Source organism: Stegostoma tigrinum, chromosome 13 (genome assembly GCF_030684315.1).
Source record: "Stegostoma tigrinum isolate sSteTig4 chromosome 13, sSteTig4.hap1, whole genome shotgun sequence".
NCBI classification, from domain to species: domain Eukaryota; kingdom Metazoa; phylum Chordata; class Chondrichthyes; order Orectolobiformes; family Stegostomatidae; genus Stegostoma; species Stegostoma tigrinum.
In genome coordinates this window covers 52149513-52167395 of record NC_081366.1, presented here as the reverse complement: position 1 = coordinate 52167395, position 17883 = coordinate 52149513, and the positions used below count along the sequence as shown (strand labels likewise).

General features: G+C 44.3%; 1 protein-coding gene across 1 annotated transcript in view; it reads right to left on the bottom strand.

The window, feature by feature from the left end:
• Nucleotides 1-6207: 6207 nt before the first annotated feature.
• Nucleotides 6208-17883, bottom strand: part of ablim3 (actin binding LIM protein family, member 3) — a 316208-nt gene continuing 304532 nt past the window's right edge. The window contains exons 25-26 of the mRNA XM_059650745.1: nucleotides 14819-14899; nucleotides 6208-7158 (exon numbers count right to left, since the gene is read on the bottom strand). Of these exons, the coding sequence (XP_059506728.1) occupies nucleotides 7045-7158; nucleotides 14819-14899 (195 nt within the window). The 3' untranslated portion in view covers nucleotides 6208-7044. The remainder of the gene's footprint in view (nucleotides 7159-14818; nucleotides 14900-17883) is intronic.

Here is a 17883-nt window from a genome sequence, read left to right as displayed (position 1 = left end):
CATTTTATTATCCCACACTTTGTTATCTTGGATTCTCCAGGATCTGCAGTTCCCATTATCTCTATAATAAAAACCCTAATTGGAACCCTCCCAAGTTTTATTAAATCAGCGTCTAATGGTGCAGTCAGAGGGGGCTGTAATGTCTGAGCTCAGTCCTGTCTGCCCTGAATATGTAATTGCATGTGTCAACAGGTTGATTAAAATAACTATAAGATTATTGTTGCAGTAATGAATATTAATAATGATTAGAACATCAATTTACCTTTCAATGCCAACTAGATGCTGGTTTCAAAATCTAAAATGTCCTACTAGCCCCCACTGTAAATTTATTTACTTTGAAGTATTAACTTAAATTCTTGAAATGTACCTTGATGTAACAGCTTTATTGGGATCCATCCTGGGATGGGATGGAACTTATAGAAGTTTCATGGGTTTCATCAGAACAGGCAGAAGCAAATGTCTTCACTGGAGCTTAATTAATGTTGGGGAAAAACAATTGTGGGGGAGAATAACCAGAATATATTAATTGAGAAGCAAAATGTTGGTGTGGTAAGAGGGTCGAATAACGCAAGTAAGAATAGGGTTTGAAGAATAGAAATTAGATGGAGGAAAGAAAGACATATGCTAATATGATTTTGGAAGATGTATGTTATTGTGGGAAATGTTACAAATAAGGACATTGTGTTGTAGGCACAAGTTGCTATGTAATTAATGATATAGGGGCTATAATGGAGACCATGACATGGGCAGGAATGGGAATGAAACATTTCTGGTTACAACGCAATCCAGAAAGAGAGGGATGAAAAAAAGGTTTTATTATGATGGGGGAGGTGATGGTTTACGTGGTGGCTGGCAGTATTAGTCAAAGATAATATCATCGTCTACAATAGACAATATACAATATTCAAACGCTGAACTTATTTGTTTTGAGTTAAGGAACAGAAAAGCAGAAGATCAAACCTCTAGGCAAATTTCAGAAAGTAAATGGTAAAAATAATAGGAGGGATATTATTAAATTAGATAGGGTGCAGAAAATATTTAAAAGGATGTTACTGGGGCTGCAGGGTTTGATTTATAAGGAGAAGCTAGATAGTTTGGGACATTTTTCACTTGGGCGTAGGAGGTTGAGGGATGACCTTATGGCGGTTTATAAAATCATGAGAGGCATATATAAGGTGAATAGCAAAGGTCATTTCCTGAGAGTAGGACAGTTCAAAACTAGAGGGCGTAATTTTAAGGTGCGAGGAGAAAGGTTAAAAAGGGACCTGAGGGGCAACTTTTTCATATAGAGAGTAGTTTGTATGTGGAATGAACTGTAAGTGGAAGTGGTAGATGTAGGTTCAGTTACAACATTTCAAAGGCATTGGACACATAAATGAATAGGAAGTGTTTAGATAGATGTGGGCCAGATGCAGGCAAATGAGACTAGTTGAGTTTGTGAAACTTGGGTGGCATAGATGAGTTGCACCGAAGTGTCTGTTTCTGTGCTGTATGACTCTATAATAATGCCATAATGTTGGGACACTTCAATTTCCCCTTATATAGACCATGGGTACGGGGAGGGGATGCTGTTAGTCATCAAACTACAAGGCAAGAAAAGAGAATCAATACAGGAGTTAGTCCAATGAGGAGGGAAACAGTATTGGATCCAGTTCTAGGGAATACATTGACACAAATGGAAGGTGTTCTGTGATGGAATATATCTGTGATGGGTATTATTGATCATAACAGTAGTTATAATAAAGTAGTTACATAAAATACCAAAGAAAATTAAAGATGAAAATGCTGATAGATTTGAGAAGGAATCTCACTCAAAGTTACCAAATGAGCTAGGGTAGATGGCATGCATCTCAGATTGCTTGGGGTAGCAAAGGTGGCAAACACTTGGGCCATTCTCCTTAGAAAAGAGAAAATTAAGGGAAAAGACCTAATACTGATATTCACGAGCAAACAGAAAAGCAAGTAGGAGAATCTGTTCCATCTCACAGTCATGTCATTAACCAAAGATCATAAATTAAAATAATCAACAAAACAAGTAGAAGTAAAATGCAAAGTTTTTCTTTCAAACAGAAGCCCATTGAGATTTTGAATGAGCTGAAACATAAACAGAAATTGCTGTCAAAACTCAGCAGGTATGACATAATCTGAAGGAAGAAAGCAGAGTGAACGTTTTGAATTTGGTGACTCAAACATAACTGATACTGCCAGACATATTGAGTTTTGCCAGCAATTTATGCTTTTTCTTTCAGATCTCCAGAATCTGCAGTTCTTTGTTTTATTTTTGAATGCACTGTCCGCAAGGACAGTAGAGCCAAATTCCACAGGAACTTTGAAAAGCCATATATTTGAAAATGGCTAATTTACACATTTATACTGGAAACGCTGGTGTTTGGGATTAGATTGTCCAGCTTTGTCAAAATATACACCAAAGGACAAATTAGCTCCAACTATGCTATAAATTCTCTGAGTCTTTTGAGGTCCTTTCTGTGGGTGGTTGGATAAAATGTCGCAAAGATCATAAGCAAACTTTTTGAATTTTCCAAAAAGTATGTAGAAGAGAATGATGAAACATTTGCTGCAGTTGAGATTTCTAGAATTATTTCTTTCCTAATTCATTTAACTCACTGTGGCATAATTGGCTTTCAACAATCAACATCTCACTATACCACTAGAAATTGAAACCTGTCGTGAAATGGATTGTTGATTCAATATTATCCATTTTGCCTTTCAACTGATGGATAAATTCACTCATGCAGTCCACGTTTTGTATAATGAGTATATGTAAGCAAGTATTCTCAATCAGCTTTTTTAAAATTTCTGACCAATTACAGAACAATGCAGAGACTTAATTTGCCAATATCCATCTCATATAATCCTGAAAAAAAATCTTTGGTTTCTTTGAGGAACTTGCTTCTGCTTGGTTTTGCTGTTTCAAAGAAAAACAAGGCATTTGATTTAAGAACTTACTTGTCACTGCCATCCAGCATAACAATTTGAGTTCTTCTCGAGTACTAGAACATTTTTCTTTTAGTTCACACAAGATTATTTATTCAAGAGAAGTTGAAAGAAAGGTGTAGACCACACTTTAGGAAAGGTGCCAAGGTCTTGCAGAGAGTACAGATGGAATTTACCAGCATGCTACCAGTGAAGAGGAAGTTCAGCTTTATGGAGAGACCGAAGGAGCCAGGATTGTTTCCAGAGCAGGGAAGATCAAGGCAAGACCTAATAGAGGTATTCAAAATTGGGAGATGTTCTGTTGCTGCAAACAATAATTGGTGAATAACACAAAAGTAAAACATAACCTTTCGTACATTATGCAAGGAATGCATCATTTGTATTTAGAAGAGAAAGACAATGTTTATTGAGCTAGGTCCGAATTTTTGATGAAATAGTCTCGATGATTCAGAAGATGGAACATAACTTGAGTAAAAATGTTTATAAAGGCACGGCACACAATCTAATAGTGCTGTCAGAAAATACATTATGTTGAGCCACGGCTTTGTAAAATGGGAGACAGGACCCAAGTAGGGTCACAAGCCCAAATTTTCATGAGCTCTGAGTCACCAATGGCTGATCCCCAGTTGTCTGCCGTCATAAGTCTTCTCCTCTCAGCCTCTACAGGCCCCCATTCTGCCTCCCCAACCATTCACTTAAAACTCACAGCAATTTTCAAAGCTTAAAATGGTGTCACAATGGAAAGATGTTTGGCAAGCATATGTTCAGGATTGAAACAGGAATCTGCAATTTTCTTGCAGAATGGTGATCTTCAATAGTGCAAAATAAAAAGTCATTGCATTCTCTGAGGTCAATAAGTTTATCACGTATTATATCTCTCTCAGTAAAGAAACAAGGACTGAAAAATAACCTAATGTATTCCATAGAGAATAGCAAGGATACTGTCCATTCTGATTCCCCTCCCAGATCTGTTACAATGTATTCTGGTGGCACAAGGAGACAGTAGCTAATGAACAGGTAAACTTCTCTACCACTTAAGGCGGTTAATAAAATTAATACAATATTTATAAACATTTTATGAAATAATCTCAATTTAATATTGTGTACACGGTTTTAGTAAATAACATATAAATGGAATTGCAAAATTTTTTGATCATACGAGTCTAGAATACAACAATTTAAATATTTCAGTCTGTGTCCAAAAATGATTGCATTATAAAATTTAATGTTGAAAATGTTGTGTATTGCTAATGCACAATAAATTCTTGTCAAGCATATTCACATTCAAAAGATGTCCAGAACAGAAATCACCATGAGTAATGTTATCAATTCACTACTTAACATGCATTAAGCAACAATTACATGCATTATTTGCAAGTGTAAAAAGATTATGCTCAGAAATATTTAATTTAGTTTTGGACATTGTAACTTGCAGTTGGAGACAAGAGCGAAACTGACCCAAGAACAATCAGAGACACTATTTCTGTCTCACACTGTGGGGATAACTTGCATTATTAGCACCCATTTCCTAGCCTGAGGTTCTCAGTTGCTGCGGAAAGTTTATCACTGTCACCTCTGTGTCTGAAGATTGAGAATTCCAAGGAGTCAAGCCTATAATCTAACACTGCTACTGCCAGTACTGATGAAATGTCACATTGTCAAAGATGCCATCCTTTAAATGACACTGAGGTCCTGTCTGTGGTTTCAAGTATAAGCACAAAATATCACATGCACAGTTTCAAAGAAGAATTCACCAGCGCCCTTTGTAAATATTTATCACTAAATCACCGAAACTGATTATGTGACTATTATTAAATTGCCATTTATGGGAATTTACTGTGTGCAAATTGGCTGCAGTATTTTCTACATTAATTACAACAGTGATTCTACTTCAAAGAACTTAATTTTGGTTATCCTGATGTAATAAAAGGCATAGTTGGAATGTGAGTTCAAGAATGGCTTACTTCTCTCCAGGTCTTTCCCAGACTTGAATAAAAAAAGTGTTTTTCGCTATGAAGTGGATTGTGCTCGTATCTTATAACAAAGATAATCAAACTTCTCCAGGTTAAATTATCTTTCCCCGTTAAGCTTTAGGGGTTTTTCAAAAATCACCCATAAACTCCATGGCAGGTCCCAGCTGTGGAGAGTTCCACTGAAGCACTTAAAATAAAAATCATCTCATGGATGTTGCTTGTTAGCTGGCCGGCATTTATTGACCATCGATAGTTGATCTTGAAAAGATGGTGGTGAGCTGTCTTCTTGAACTGCTGCAGTCCATGTGCTGTATGTAAACCTACAATGTTGTTAAGGAGAGACCTCCAGACTTTTGACCTGGCAATACTGAATGAACGGCAATATATTTCCAAGCCAGGATAATAAGTGGCTTGGAGGGGTGCTAGCAGGATGATGGCGTTCCCAAGTATCTGCTGTCCTGGTCTTTCTAAACGTAAATGGTGATGAACTTTAATGAGCTATCTAAGCCTTGTTGAATTTCTATAGCACATCTTATAGATGGCACACAGTGCCAATGAGCATTGATAGTGGAGGAAGAGGATGTTTGCGGCTTTGATGCCAATCAACCAGGTTGCTTTGTCTCAGATGGTGTCACATTTCTTGAATGCTGATGGAGCAGCACTCATCCTGGCAAGTGGAGAGAATTCTGTCACACTCCTGACTTGTACCTTATAGATGGTAAATAGGCTTTGGGGAACCAGAACTGGAGTTACTCATTGCAGGATTTGAAGTCTCTGACCTACTCTTGCAGCCACTGTGTTTATATGGCAATTTCAGTTAGTTTCAGGTCAATAATAACCCCCAGGATAGTAATAATGTGGTAATGTCATTGTGCGTCAAGGGACAATGTTTAGACACTCTCTTGTTGGGGATTGTCATCATCTGGCATTTCTGTGGCATGAATGTAATTTGTCAGACCAAGCTTGGATATTGTCCAGGTGTTGCTTCATTTGGACATGGACTGTTTTGGTATCTGATGAGTCATGAATGGTGTTGAACATTATGCGATTAACAGAGGTCTGTAAAGTGAAATTCCTGGGGTAGCATCTTTGTCATTAGCAAGGGGAGGTGCAGAGGGTAATTTGTCATGCCGCTTCATCGGAAAATGGAACAAATGGCAAAAAAAAACAGGCAGAATCCCAGAAGATAACAAAGTGTGGAGCTGGATGAACACAGCAGGCCTGAGATGCTGCTTGGCCTGCTGTGTTCATCCAGCTCCACGCTTTGTTATCTTGGATTCTCCAGCATCTGCAGTTCCCATTATCACAGAATCCCAGAAGAACTGGTTTCTGTCTCAAATTCCAATCAGTGCCAGCCAATTTTCCTGGTCTCCACTTTTGATCCAGCCTGGAATTCCAACATGACCATCTCATCAAAAATTGCAAGTACACATTGTACCTTAATTGAAATGAGCACAGATCATTTTAAGCCAAATTTACATTATTTATTTATTTATTCAACAGGATGCAGCAATTGACAGTGGAAAAACAATTATGTGGGCTCTATATCCACTGAGGAAAAAAGTGTCAATAATCATTTCAGTAAGCTGTATCATCATACAAGCGCTTAATTGTGAGATCAGAACAATTCCTGTTTCGGACAATGTCCACAAAAGCTATCCCAGTCATACATTATGTCTGCAATGTTCTCTTCTGCAGAGATCTGACATGAACTAATTCTCCTTTAGTTATGTATCAAATGTAATGAAGTAATTTGATGCTTGCAGAAAGAATTGATTTGAAAAGCAAAACTAAGCAAGAATAAAACAAGCGATAAATAAAGAGGCTAACAACAAATAATCATATTATCTTTCCAAATTCCAATTTTAAACATGAATCTGGGCTCATGAAATCTGAAGATTAATAATTACATCATAAAACTTTCATGATATGATGGAAATATCAGCCCACAAGTGACCAACAATTGCAAAACATCCATAGAATACGTGTAGCTTCTTACATTGTAACAATATGAAAACACTATGAACAGTTTGTATGATAAAACGTCTTGGATACTTGGCTTGGCAAAACCTTACACTTTCTCTTGCCTTTTCTCTAATGGAACTCTTAAGTGTGCTTAAAAAAGCCGTGCTTGTTTCTTCAGTTCATTTCTTTTCCACAATGCAAGTCGATCAAACTCTCCAAGTGTCATTCCAAACACTCGGTAGAAATCTTCTGGAGATAAGTGACGCTGCGAAGGAACAAATGAAGCTAAAATCAGCAGTATAGAATAGAATCATAGAATCCCTACAGAGTGGATACTGGCCCTTCGACCCAACAAGTCCACACTGAACCTTAAATCATCCCACCCAGACCCACCCCACTAAAACCCACCTAATCTACACATCAGGCAATTTAGCCTGGCCAAACTACCTAACATGCACATCTTTGGACTGTGGGAGAAAACTGGAGCACCCAGAGAAAACCCACGCAGACACGGGGAGAATGTGCAAACTCCACACAGACAATCGCCCGAGGATGGAATCAAACCCAGATCCCTGGCGCTGTGAGGCAGTAGTGCAAACCACTGAGCTACCGTGCTGCCCTATAATTGTAGCAAAGTCTGAATTATTGATTCAGTGCTGAAATTAGATGTTTCATGAATAGAGGGCTATATTTAAAGCCTCTGAGCACTCTCACTAGTATATTTGCCAACTAAAGTATTCAAAAGGGATTAGCTTATCAGTGTCATAATACATATGTACTTCATTAAGTACTGAGATATGTGTGTGTATTTGTGTCTTGTGGCAATATATAATCAATATATTGGATAAGTAGGTAGGTGCCTCACATACTCAGTCTGATCTTAACCGATCCCATCTTTAACACATCAGCTGTTCATTCCTGCTGTGATTTTTTTATGTTCTCCATTATTAGCCAATGAAATGCTAGCAGGTAGAGAACACTGATTAGAGATAATGGGAACTGCAGATGCTGGAGATTCCAAGATAATAAAATGTGAGGCTGGATGAACACAGCAGGCCAAGCAGCATCTCAGGAGCACAAAAGCTGACGTTTCGGGCCTAGACCCTTCATCAGAGAGGGGGATGGGGGGAGGGAACTGGAATAAATAGGGAGAGAGGGGGAGGCGGACCGAAGATGGAGAGCAAAGAAGATAGGTGGAGAGGGTGTAGGTGGGGAGGTAGGGAGGGGATAGGTCAGTCCAGGGAAGACGGACAGGTCAAGGAGGTGGGATGAGGTTAGTAGGTAGCTGGGGGTGCGGCTGGGGGTGGGAGGAAGGGATGGGTGAGAGGAAGAACCGGTTAGGGAGGCAGAGACAGGTTGGACTGGTTTTGGGATGCAGTGGGTGGGGGGGAAGAGCTGGGCTGGTTGTGTGGTGCAGTGGGGGGAGGGGATGAACTGGGCTGGTTTAGGGATGCAGTGGGGGAAGGGGAGATTTTGAAACTGGTGAAGTCCACATTGATACCATATGGCTGCAGGGTTCCCAGGCGGAATATGAGTTGCTGTTCCTGCAACCTTCGGGTGGCATCATTGTGGCAGTGCAGGAGGCCCATGATGGACATGTCATCAAGAGAATGGGAGGGGGAGTGGAAATGGTTTGCGACTGGGAGGTGCAGTTGTTTGTTGCGAACTGAGCGGAGGTGTTCTGCAAAGCGGTCCCCAAGCCTCCGCTTGGTTTCCCCAATGTAGAGAAAGCCGCACCGGGTACAGTGGATGCAGTATACCACATTGGCAGATGTGCAGGTGAACCTCTGCTTAATGTGGAATGTCATCTTGGGGCCTGGGATGGGGGTGAGGGAGGAGGTGTGGGGACAAGTGTAGCATTTCCTGCGGTTGCAGGGGAAGGTGCCGGGTGTGGTGGGGTTGGAGGGCAGTGTGGAGCGAACAAGGGAGTCACGGAGAGAGTGGTCTCTCCGGAAAGCAGACAGGGGTGGGGATGGAAAAATGTCTTGGGTGGTGGGGTCGGATTGTAAATGGCGGAAGTGTCGGAGGATAATGCGTTGTATCCGGAGGTTGGTAGGGTGGTGTGTGAGAACGAGGGGGATCCTCTTGGGGCGGTTGTGGCGGGGGCGGGGTGTGAGGGATGTGTCGCGGGAAATGCGGGAGACGCGGTCAAGGGCGTTCTCAATCACCGTGGGGGGGAAGTTGCGGTCCTTAAAGAACTTGGACATCTGGGATGTGCGGGAGTGGAATGTCTTATCGTGGGAGCAGATGCGGCGGAGGCGGAGGAATTGGGAATAGGGGATGGAGTTTTTGCAGGAGGGTGGGTGGGAGGAGGTGTATTCTAGGTAGCTGTGGGAGTCGGTGGGCTTGAAATGGACATCAGTTACAAGCTGGTTGCCTGAGATGGAGACTGAGAGGTCCAGGAAGGTGAGGGATGTGCTGGAGATGGCCCAGGTGAACTGAAGGTTGGGGTGGAAGGTGTTGGTGAAGTGGATGAACTGTTCGAGCTCCTCTGGGGAGCAAGAGGCGGCGCCGATACAGTCATCAATGTACCGGAGGAAGAGGTGGGGTTTGGGGCCTGTGTAGGTGCGGAAGATGGACTGTTCCACGTAACCTACAAAGAGGCAGGCATAGCTGGGGCCCATGCGGGTGCCCATGGCCACCCCCTTAGTCTGTAGGAAGTGGGAGGAGTCAAAAGAGAAGTTGTTGAGTGTGAGGACGAGTTCCGCTAGGCGGATGAGAGTGTCGGTGGAGGGGGCCTGGTCGGGCCTGCGGGACAGGAAGAAGCGGAGGGCCTTGAGGCCATCTCCATGCGGAATGCAGGTGTACAGGGACTGGACGTCCATGGTGAATATGAGGTGTTGGGGGCCAGGGAATTGGAAGTCCTGGAGGAGGTGGAGGGCGTGGGTGGTGTCACGGACATAGGTGGGGAGTTCCTGGACCAAAGGGGAGAAAATGGAGTCCAGATAGGTGGAGATGAGTTCGGTGGGGCAGGAGCAGGCTGAGACGATGGGTCGACCAGGGCAGGCAGGTTTGTGGATTTTGGGAAGGAGATAGAAACGGGCTGTGCGGGGTTGGGGAACAATGAGGTTGGAGGCTGTGGGTGGGAGGTCCCCTGAGGTGATGAGGTCATGAATGGTGTTGGAGATGATGGTTTGGTGCTCGGGTGTGGGGTCATGATCGAGGAGGCGGTAGGAGGTGGTGTCGGAGAGTTGGCGTCTGGCCTCGGCGATGTAGAGGTCAGTACGCCATACTACCACTGCGCCCCCCTTGTCTGCGGGTTTGATGGTGAGGTTGGGGTTGGAGCGGAGGGAGCGGAGGGCTGCCCGTTCTGCGGGGGAGAGGTTGGAGTGGGTGAGAGGGGTGGAGAGGTTGAGGCGGTTAATGTCTCGACGGCAGTTGGAGATGAAGAGGTCGAGGGAGGGTAGGAGGCCTGGGGGTGGTGTCCAGGAGGAGGACTTGTGTTGGAAGCGGGTGAAGGGGTCAGTGGAAGGAGGGTTGGGTTCCCGGTTGAAGAAGTAGGCATGCAGGCGAAGACGGCGGAAAAACTGCTCTATGTCCGACCGTGACTGGTATTCGTTGATGTGTGGTTGTAGGGGGACAAAGGTGAGCCCCTTGCTCAGGACTGACCGTTAATCCACAGACTGAACACCCAGTTCCACTCAGCTTTACTGGACACCAAAAATCGTAAGTACAACCAACTCACTGGCCCCTGCCACCCACAAGAGGATTCCTGCGCCTCCCAAATCCCGACTCTGTCCCTGCCCCTCCCCCACCATGCACCCGCCGCCATTGACCATGAGGACACGGCCGGAGACCCCACCGATGACGTCACATCGGCCTCCGCCGGCCACAGAACTTCCGGAACCGCTGCTGCAGTCACCACCTCCACGTCCAGGTACTACAGCCCACACACCACCCTCACCTCAGCTGCTGCCGCCCACCCCGATCCTCCCACCGCCGACGGAACCCCGCCCACGGCCGACGCCGACGGAACCCCGCCCAGGGCCGACTGAACCCCGCCCACGGCCGACGCCGACGGAACCCCGCCCACGGCCGACGGAACCCCGCCCACGGCCGACGACATCATCGCTCCGCCCACAACCTCCACAGCCTGCAACCCCAGAGGAGACAGCCACCCTGAGCCCTGCCGCATCTTCACCATCCCCCCAGACCTCCCACTGACTGAGGACGAACGGTCAGTCCTGAGCAAGGGGCTCACCTTTGTCCCCCTACAACCACACATCAACGAATACCAGTCACGGTCGGACATAGAGCAGTTTTTCCGCCGTCTTCGCCTGCATGCCTACTTCTTCAACCGGGAACCCAACCCTCCTTCCACTGACCCCTTCACCCGCTTCCAACACAAGTCCTCCTCCTGGACACCACCCCCAGGCCTCCTACCCTCCCTCGACCTCTTCATCTCCAACTGCCGTCGAGACATTAACCGCCTCAACCTCTCCACCCCTCTCACCCACTCCAACCTCTCCCCCGCAGAACGGGCAGCCCTCCGCTCCCTCCGCTCCAACCCCAACCTCACCATCAAACCCGCAGACAAGGGGGGCGCAGTGGTAGTATGGCGTACTGACCTCTACATCGCCGAGGCCAGACGCCAACTCTCCGACACCACCTCCTACCGCCTCCTCGATCATGACCCCACACCCGAGCACCAAACCATCATCTCCAACACCATTCATGACCTCATCACCTCAGGGGACCTCCCACCCACAGCCTCCAACCTCATTGTTCCCCAACCCCGCACAGCCCGTTTCTATCTCCTTCCCAAAATCCACAAACCTGCCTGCCCTGGTCGACCCATCGTCTCAGCCTGCTCCTGCCCCACCGAACTCATCTCCACCTATCTGGACTCCATTTTCTCCCCTTTGGTCCAGGAACTCCCCACCTATGTCCGTGACACCACCCACGCCCTCCACCTCCTCCAGGACTTCCAATTCCCTGGCCCCCAACACCTCATATTCACCATGGACGTCCAGTCCCTGTACACCTGCATTCCGCATGGAGATGGCCTCAAGGCCCTCCGCTTCTTCCTGTCCCGCAGGCCCGACCAGGCCCCCTCCACCGACACTCTCATCCGCCTAGCGGAACTCGTCCTCACACTCAACAACTTCTCTTTTGACTCCTCCCACTTCCTACAGACTAAGGGGGTGGCCATGGGCACCCGCATGGGCCCCAGCTATGCCTGCCTCTTTGTAGGTTACGTGGAACAGTCCATCTTCCGCACCTACACAGGCCCCAAACCCCACCTCTTCCTCCGGTACATTGATGACTGTATCGGCGCCGCCTCTTGCTCCCCAGAGGAGCTCGAACAGTTCATCCACTTCACCAACACCTTCCACCCCAACCTTCAGTTCACCTGGGCCATCTCCAGCACATCCCTCACCTTCCTGGACCTCTCAGTCTCCATCTCAGGCAACCAGCTTGTAACTGATGTCCATTTCAAGCCCACCGACTCCCACAGCTACCTAGAATACACCTCCTCCCACCCACCCTCCTGCAAAAACTCCATCCCCTATTCCCAATTCCTCCGCCTCCGCCGCATCTGCTCCCACGATAAGACATTCCACTCCCGCACATCCCAGATGTCCAAGTTCTTTAAGGACCGCAACTTCCCCCCCACGGTGATTGAGAACGCCCTTGACCGCGTCTCCCGCATTTCCCGCGACACATCCCTCACACCCCGCCCCCGCCACAACCGCCCCAAGAGGATCCCCCTCGTTCTCACACACCACCCTACCAACCTCCGGATACAACGCATTATCCTCCGACACTTCCGCCATTTACAATCCGACCCCACCACCCAAGACATTTTTCCATCCCCACCCCTGTCTGCTTTCCGGAGAGACCACTCTCTCCGTGACTCCCTTGTTCGCTCCACACTGCCCTCCAACCCCACCACACCCGGCACCTTCCCCTGCAACCGCAGGAAATGCTACACTTGTCCCCACACCTCCTCCCTCACCCCCATCCCAGGCCCCAAGATGACATTCCACATTAAGCAGAGGTTCACCTGCACATCTGCCAATGTGGTATACTGCATCCACTGTACCCGGTGCGGCTTTCTCTACATTGGGGAAACCAAGCGGAGGCTTGGGGACCGCTTTGCAGAACACCTCCGCTCAGTTCGCAACAAACAACTGCACCTCCCAGTCGCAAACCATTTCCACTCCCCCTCCCATTCTCTTGATGACATGTCCATCATGGGCCTCCTGCACTGCCACAATGATGCCACCCGAAGGTTGCAGGAACAGCAACTCATATTCCGCCTGGGAACCCTGCAGCCATATGGTATCAATGTGGACTTCACCAGTTTCAAAATCTCCCCTTCCCCCACTGCATCCCTAAACCAGCCCAGTTCATCCCCTCCCCCCACTGCACCACACAACCAGCCCAGCTCTTCCCCCCCACCCACTGCATCCCAAAACCAGTCCAACCTGTCTCTGCCTCCCTAACCGGTTCTTCCTCTCACCCATCCCTTCCTCCCACCCCCAGCCGCACCCCCAGCTACCTACTAACCTCATCCCACCTCCTTGACCTGTCCGTCTTCCCTGGACTGACCTATCCCCTCCCTACCTCCCCACCTACACCCTCTCCACCTATCTTCTTTGCTCTCCATCTTCGGTCCGCCTCCCCCTCTCTCCCTATTTATTCCAGTTCCCTCCCCCCATCCCCCTCTCTGATGAAGGGTCTAGGCCCGAAACGTCAGCTTTTGTGCTCCTGAGATGCTGCTTGGCCTGCTGTGTTCATCCAGCCTCACATTTTATTATCAGAGAACACTGATTACGTAGCTTAGTCAACTGTAATCAATGAGGTTTGGCACAATTTAGATTCCTAACATCATCCTCAACAATGCAAGACAATTCACTTGCTCTATTTGGAAGAAGCCGAGACAAAATGAGACCACTATAAAGGCAAAGCACTTGGACTAGTTAGCATAATGCAAACTTCAGATTCGAGCTTACTCCAGCACTTACAGATTTCAAAAAATGTTGCTGATATTATTCAGAAGCCCTCAACAAATACAGCTAATTAGTTACAATACATAGATCAAAAATCTGCAGATGAGTGAACATCAGTACCATTTCCTTACATTATTGCATTCCCAACACAATGCTACACGTGACACTGGTTGATTCAGTTCAAAGGCATCATTGATATTGTGCAAAGTGTTAAAGGAGCAGAATAAGGAAGAACAAATGGGACAAGTTCAATAGACATTAGGAATAAAAAGAGGGAGATTATCTATATCATTGTTATTGATTCAAAGAATTTATAGTAATTTAAACTACTTTATAAGATCATAAAATATTGAAACAGAAGCAGGCCATTCAGCCCACTGAGTATGACCTGATAATCCCGAACTCCACTTTTTTGCCTTTTCCCCATAAACATTGATTCCCTTACTGATTAAAAATCTGTCTGTCTCAGCAATAAATGCACTTAATGACCCAGGTTCAACAGCACTCTGAGGTAAAGAATTCCACAGATTCACAACCCTCTAAAAGAAGAAAATCCTCTTCATCTTAAATATACACCCCTTATTCTGAGACTATGCTCTCTGGGCTTGGAATCTCCCACAAGAGGAATAACTTCTCTGCATCTACACTTTCAAGTTCTCTAAAATCTTGTACATTTCAGTTAGGTTGCCTTTATGTCGAATGAAAACATGCTGCTTAGGCAAATTTCTTCCCTCATCTCCTGAAGTGTTGCAATTTACAAACTGACAGCTTTCATTTTCTCTGCTGGCTTTTTTTTACACACAATGTTATGTGCTTTGGTGCAAAACAAATAAAATACGCCACATTGTTTTCAAACAAATGGATTTTTGATTGTTGTTGCTTGATTGTGAATGGTGACTTTATGCAAATATTTTGAAACCACAGGACTGTTGAGATATTACTGAAACACAGTTGGTTCATATTACGCACCTCTAATCTTGTTCTGTCAACATCTTTTGGTAACTTATTCCGACCTCTGGTAGTGACCATTAGCAGATGAAATGGATAAATCTGGAATGGAAACAAAACTCAACCAATTGCGGTATACAAACCACTTCAAATGCATTTGGTTTAGAATATAAATAAGAAACAATTAAATTGGACTCTGGGTCATGGTAGACCTTGCTACTCGATACAATTTTAAAAACAACCTTCCTTGTATACTTGAGGTAAATTTTAATATGAGCTATGTTTGACACTAAAATTGTGGTGGATCACTTCTAAACTAGTCTGGTTTTGTAACAGGTCATTGTCACTAATTTTCACATGGAATTTTAAAACTATTCCTTAAATATTTCCATTGACTCAACAACTTGTACTCTACTTTTAATGGAGTAAATCATCTATAAGGTGTTTGACTGGAGAATAATCAGGGAAAAAATTGACATTGAGCAAAATGAGAGATTTTATCAGATGATCAAACATGATATCAAAGTAATAGATTTTAGGCAGCATATTAAACATAGAAATCAGGACCAACAGCAGGCTATTCAGCCCATCAAACATGCTCTGCCTTTCAATATGATCTTTTATCTCAATGTCATTCTTCCACACTCTCTCAATACTCCTTCACCATTTTTAGCCTCTAGAAATCCATGGATTCACACCCTCTAGAAGAAGAAATATTTCCTCAGCTTAGTCAGAAGTGACTGACCTGTTATCCTGGGACCATGACCCATTGATGTAGAACTTCGAGGCAGGGAAAATTTTCTCCCCATGTTTAGTGTGCCTATCCATGTCAGAATTGTATATGCTTCATTGCAATCCCCTTCATTCTTCTAAACTCTTGGGAATACAGGCCCAATTGTCCCAATCCCTCCTCAGAGTGTAAACCTGCTAACCCAAGAATCAGTCTGGTCAACCTATGGTGCACTCCCTCTGTGGAAAGTGCATATTGTCTTAGATAAATAAAACAAAGATCTGTGAATGCTTGAAATTTGAAACAAAAACAGAAATTGCAATTCTGAAGAAGGGTTGCTCGACTTGAAATGTTAACTCTACTTTTTCTCCATAGGTGCCACCAGGTCTATTGAGTTTCTCCAGTCATTTCTGTTTTGGTTACATCTTTTCATAGGTAAGGAGACCAAAGCTGCACGCAATACTTCTGTTTCATCACACTAGGCTCTCTCTGCATTGCCCTGAGAACCCATTTCTCCTGGCAGTATCCAAAATGGAAAATCTGTTAGAGAAGGGCCTCCTGCACTATATGCCCGGGTGTTTTTATTCTGTCTGGTGGTCACTCATAACCCTTCTGCCTGTGAACTCTCCCTGTGATACAACCACTTTGCTATACACTCTATCTACCAACACGTCTACGTTATATACGTTGCACAGTGACTCCTGCTGCTGCTGCTCCAGATCAAAAACAAAATCAAGGCATGTGCAAGGATAAAGAGGTTTGTGGAGTAGTTCCCTTGCTTAGAGTCTAAAGTCCTAGAGACATTTCAGGGTAAATGAAAAAGGGAATTGTTAGGACCCTTCGTAATTTTTAAAATAAAATTTGGCTTGGAGCTTGAACTGTGGGCTGAAGGTGACCTATAGACCGTGAGCAGCAGATTGTTTAAAAAAAAGAACAAACAAACTGATATATGTTTATGAAGCTAAATCCAGAAGTTAATTGCAGGTTGATTCTTGTTAAAAGTGCTCTATAGTCAGTTGACTCTGGCAAGGCATTATGCTTAAATAGATGACAGATGTTTGAACAGTAACGGGAGCCTATAGGGAGACATCCAACTAACCAAGAGAAACAAAAGTTTGAACTGATTTTGAACTGTTTTCAGGTCACAACATTTCTGGCTGTGAAAGCTACAGGGTGAAGGGTGAAGGATTGATTGATCCCTGATAGTTCCCTCATTATCAACTTAATGAAAGTTCAGCAAATAGAATCTCAGTGATAAGAATTCAATGAACATTCTTCGGAGCCAACTGGAAGCAATCTGCAAGAATTGGTATTATCAGAAATCAAGCATGATACAATTCCATGTACTTGAGTGACTATGGATTGTGGAAACAGCTTACATGAAATGTCCAGTTACATCTCATTTATTTCTTTTTCTTTTGATTTATCCCTTAACTGTGTCTGTTTGTTGTTCTGTCTTTGCGAAAGTGGGGACTATAAGCAAAGAACATTGTGTTTAAATCATAGACATTAATTAAATTTCCTTGAGTTTAACTTTGCTCTGCTAAAGCTACTAAATGTCAATAAATTGTTAAATCCTTTGTTTAAGTTATAAACCCGATGTCTGGTATCAGTTATTCACAAAGTATGGTACTAGTTACTCAGTTTGGTTAGGAACCATTGAGGTCAATTTTGAAGGTCTTTAAATGTTTTGATTTTATAGTATAGTATTGTGAATACAAGGATAGAGAGGCTAATTTGATTTGGTTGTCTGTCTCCATGTTGTAACATAATACAATAAGAGGCTAGAATTGATGGAGTTCAGTTGTAGGGATTGCAGATATCTGTTCTCAGAAGGACAGAGGAGAATGAAGGATAAGGAGGTCAACCAGATCATCACTCTGGTGATGAGTAAAATGACTACCCTAAAAATGAGATAGGTTGACCGTAAAAATAACCACATGACATAATGTACTCAACAAAACTACCAAAGAAGCTGCTTGTAATTATCTGTGATTGTCATGGAAGTGTACTTAATTTTTAAACAGTTCCTTTATACTGGATGCAGGAAAGTGGTTATTCAGAAATTTGGTAGCCATAAATTACCCGCTACTCGGGTAGCTCGATTGAACTGTCAGTGATCCCTGTATACAAGATCCAATTGTTTCTGATTCTGAACTCTGACATTCTCAATGCCTGATTTCCATCTAACAGACTGTCCTGTGAAAATTTGTGGTTGTTCTCTCAGTTCAAACTCTAATATGTTATGTCATCTTGCTTATTAATTATTGTAATGAAGAAATATCAATTAACAATTTGGAATTATCTGTGACTACTTTGTTAGTTGAGCCACAATCAACAGCATTTCATACAGTGA